Source organism: Haplochromis burtoni, unplaced genomic scaffold (genome assembly GCF_018398535.1).
Source record: "Haplochromis burtoni strain Fernald_Lab_line unplaced genomic scaffold, NCSU_Asbu1 Contig_347, whole genome shotgun sequence".
In the NCBI taxonomy this organism is placed as follows: Eukaryota; Metazoa; Chordata; class Actinopteri; order Cichliformes; family Cichlidae; genus Haplochromis; species Haplochromis burtoni.
Genome location: NW_024582708.1, coordinates 29,365 through 33,348, shown reverse-complemented (window position 1 = coordinate 33,348; position 3,984 = coordinate 29,365). Strand labels below are relative to the sequence as shown.

At 41.4% G+C, this 3,984-nt stretch overlaps 1 protein-coding gene across 1 annotated transcript in view; it reads right to left on the bottom strand.

The window, feature by feature from the left end:
- LOC102314216 (stabilin-1) overlaps positions 1-3,984 on the bottom strand; it is a gene marked incomplete at its 5' end in the record, with an annotated part of 122,182 nt that overhangs the window by 92,546 nt on the left and 25,652 nt on the right. The window contains 3 exon segments of the mRNA XM_042228756.1: positions 300-459; positions 534-590; positions 2,722-2,868. Of these exon segments, the coding sequence (XP_042084690.1) occupies positions 300-459; positions 534-590; positions 2,722-2,868 (364 nt within the window).

Here is a 3,984-nt window from a genome sequence, read left to right as displayed (position 1 = left end):
GGAAGGGGACAAATACTTTTTCACAGCAGTTTAGAAAGACCGTAAGTCCACATTTTTCTCACTTGGATATTAAACTAAGTAAGCATCAGTAATATCTAGTCAACCAGAAGCGTGACTGATATCTTTCAGAAAACATGCTTTCAATAAAAACTACACAAACTCAACAACTTCCAAACTAAAGCCTGTGACTTTCAGAATTTGTAACTCAGTCTTTAAACAAGCTGCAAAAACCAAGAACATCTCTGTACAAACAAAAGCACAATTCCTCACATAAGTGCCTCCATCCCTTCCCCTCTTACCTTGACAGTCTCGCCCGAAGTGGTTTTTGCAGCACTTCTGTACCCAGCCTGGAAAGCTACAAACTCTCCTACAGCCATATCTGCTGAAACGATCCAGGTCATCATACAAGTATGAGTAGCGATACCTGGAGCGCAAGTTCAAACAGCGCTCCGTCTTTCCCTGGAAGAATACAGAAATAATATTTATCTCCACAGTCTTTGCAGCTAATGCTCACATGCTTTAGCAGACCTTACCGTGTCATAGTGTTTGAAGGGACAGGACGGGGTGAAGGTGCAGCTTCCACAGCGCCCCTGAAATATTTAAGACAAGTGAGATAATGATTATTTGTCATGAGATAACAGGGTTAAAGCCCTACTTAATCCACCAGGGCACATGCTAATGTGAGAGCCTTTGTAGTTTTCTGGTGTTGTTAGGGTATCTGGGTCGCTGACCCAGTGGTTTTAGTTTTGTACCTTTTATTTGTGCTGTCATCTTAGTTTATTGTGAAGGTTTTGGTTTCTGTTTTGCATTTCTATTTTTCCCCAGTTCTTCTTGGTGTGTGATTATTTAGTTCTGAAGTTTTGGTTTCCTTACTCCCTCTATTCTGTGTCCAGTCAGTGTCTGTGTCTGCCCTGGTCTCACGTCTCTGTTCCCTCTGTTGCAGTGCCTGCTTGTGCGTCTGTGTCTGTAAGTTCAGTCTGTGTTTCCTGTTTTACTTTAAAAATCCGTGTCTCATGTTAAGGCGTCTGGTTTTGCTTCCTTTGTCTCGTCAGCCCTGATTTGTCCAGCTATGTTTCCCTCCTGTCTCTCATTCCCTGATTGCTCCCTCTGTGTATATAAGCCCTCGAGCTACGGCTTGGACAGTCTCGGTCGTTGTGTCCTTGGGCAAGACACTTCACCTGTTGCCTACTGGTGGTGGTCAGAGGGCCCAGTGGCGCCAGTGTCTGGCAGCCTCGCCTCTGTCAGTGCGCTACAAGGTATCTTGCCATCACCAGTGTGTGAATGTGTGTGTGAATGGGTGGATGACTGGATGTGTAAAGCACTTTGGGGTCCTTAGGGACCAAGTAAATACAAATACAGGCCATTTACCATTTTTACCATCTGTGTTTTCATCTGTCCGTGTCGCAATCTACCCTCATTCATGCTTTGTGTTCTGTCTGCCTGCCTGCGTTTATTCTTTGTATTTTTGAAGTTTGTTACTTTGAGTTCAGCATTACAGCTGGTTTTTTTTTTGAGTTCACATTTGTCTCCAGAGTCTGTACTTTGGGTCCCCCTTACCACCACTCCTGCCTGCACACAGCCTTCGCATGACAGGTGTTTATTCACCTGGTGCTCATCCTGGGAATTACACATTATTGAATCACAACAGTTTAGTGAAACAAAGCTTAACTTAGTTGTTAGTTTGGTTGCTAATGGCCAGAGGCAATTGTATGATCTATTCCTACTCTACACAAGAAGAAGCTAATAAACAATTAAGCTTCCTAAATTTTAAAATAAATCCTATGATCAAAGATAATCTGTTTTAATTAAAGGATAATTTCAACTTTTATCTAATCTGCTATATGTCTCAGTTCCTTTTCTGTGCATACACTACTGGTCAAAAATTTTAGAACAATTTTTTATTCCAATTTTTTATTAAAAATTATGCAGTTTAATTTCACATTGCACACTGAAATGAAAGCATAGTAAAATAAGCAATTTGAGTTTAAAAATAAATCATGGACCCTGACTCCAGCACAAACAGCCCCAGACAACCATACTTTGTTGACGATGTTTGACAGTTGATGCCACACGATGTGGAACCATCCTTTTGCCTACCTGACGACATACAAAGATCCTGTGTGATGAACTGAAGATTTCAAAATATGATTCATCAGTCCATAAAACTTTTTTTTCAGTCGTTAGTGGTCCGATGGCAGTGTTTGATGGCCCAGACAAGCCTCTTTGTCTTATTCTGATGTCTTAGCAACGGCTTTCTTGCTGCAACTCATCCTGTCAAATCCGCGGTTCAAAGTCTTCTCTCCACAGCTGAAACTGAGACTTGCTTACCTGCTTACTTACTCTGAATCAGAACTTCGAGCTATACTATATAAATAATACTTAATTTATTGTATTCATTCTAAATTTGGGTTAAGTTTCACCATTTACATAAGCATTTCCATTTGTTATGTTTAGCTTAATTTTTTACCTGCAGTAACAAACACTTTCCCTAGCCTTGTCTAATCAGTCTAAATAAAAACTAACGAACCCAATAAACAGATTTCTTTTTTTATTTTGAGAACCTTTTGATTATAATTTTGAAAATCAGATGAAAATAAACAACATAATTTCTTTAGTAAATTACATCACTGCATTTACTAATGCTGTTGGGGCACACAGTAAAAATGACTCCCCCAGTGGCGGTACTGGTGTTGAAGTGGTAGCACTGTTAGTGTTACTCACGTAAGTGGTTCTGTTCTCGATGGTGTCACAGAATGCCCCGAGGCCAGCAGGTTCCAGCAGCTGGTCGATGCCATAGGCCACGCCATTCTGGAAGTTCAGGTAGCGGTCCACTACCTTGGCCTCATTTTCATTTATTACTATTGAACCCTAAAGACAGACACACACGTTTTTAAAAAATACAACTACTAAGCAATAACAGAGTAGACTAAAATGGAAACCATTCAGTAGAGACAACAGAGTGATGTTATGATCATTTTGTTGGTGGTGTAAAAACAAACAGCAGGAGTTTTGTGAATATTCACAATACACTATATAACCAAAAGTATTCGCTCGGGTTTAATATGATCTCAACCCACCCTGTGCAGCTATAACAGCTTCAACTCTTCTGGGAACGCTTTCCACAAGGTTTAAGAGCATGTGTTTATAGGAATTTTTGACCATTCTTCCAGAAGTGGATTAGTGAGGTCAGACACTGATGTTGGACAAGAAATCCTAGCTCGCAGTTTCCAGTTTAATTCATCCCAAAGGTGTTCTGTCAAGCTAAGGTCAGGACTCTGTGGAGGCCAGTCAAGTTCTTCCACACCAAACTTGCCATCCATGTCTTTATGGCCCTTGCATGTTGACTGGTGTGCAGTCATCTTGGAACAGGAAGGAGCGTTCCCCAAATTGTTACCACAAAGTTGGGAGCATGAAATTGTTCAAAATGTTTAGATATGCTGAAGCATTACGAGTTCCCTTCACCGGAACAAAGAGGCTGAGCCCAACTTCTGAAAAACAACCCCACATCATAAACCACATCCACCAAACTTTACACTTGGCACAGTGCAGTGCCAAACCCAGACTCCTTTATTGGAGCGCCAGACGGAGAGGTGCGATTCAGTTACTCCCTTTATTGTCAACCAGAACTTGGGGCTATACGCAATTCGTCACTTCTAGAGTCCAGTGGTGGTGTACTTTACACTACTACATCCACACTTTGCATTGCACTCATTGATGTAAGACTTGAATGCAGCTGCTTGGCTATAGAAACCCATTCTGTAATGTTCTGATCTAAACTGAAGGTCACATTCAGAGGTCTGTAGCAACTGACTCTACAGAAAGTTGGGGGCTTCTGTGCACTATGTGCCTCAGCATCAGGTACAAAGCTGGAATTCACTGAGCTCCTGAATTCACAAATCTTTGTAGAAGCAGCCTGCATGCCTATGTGCTTGATTTTATACACCTGTGGTCCTCTTGCTAGCCATCTCTCGTTCACTGTAAGAA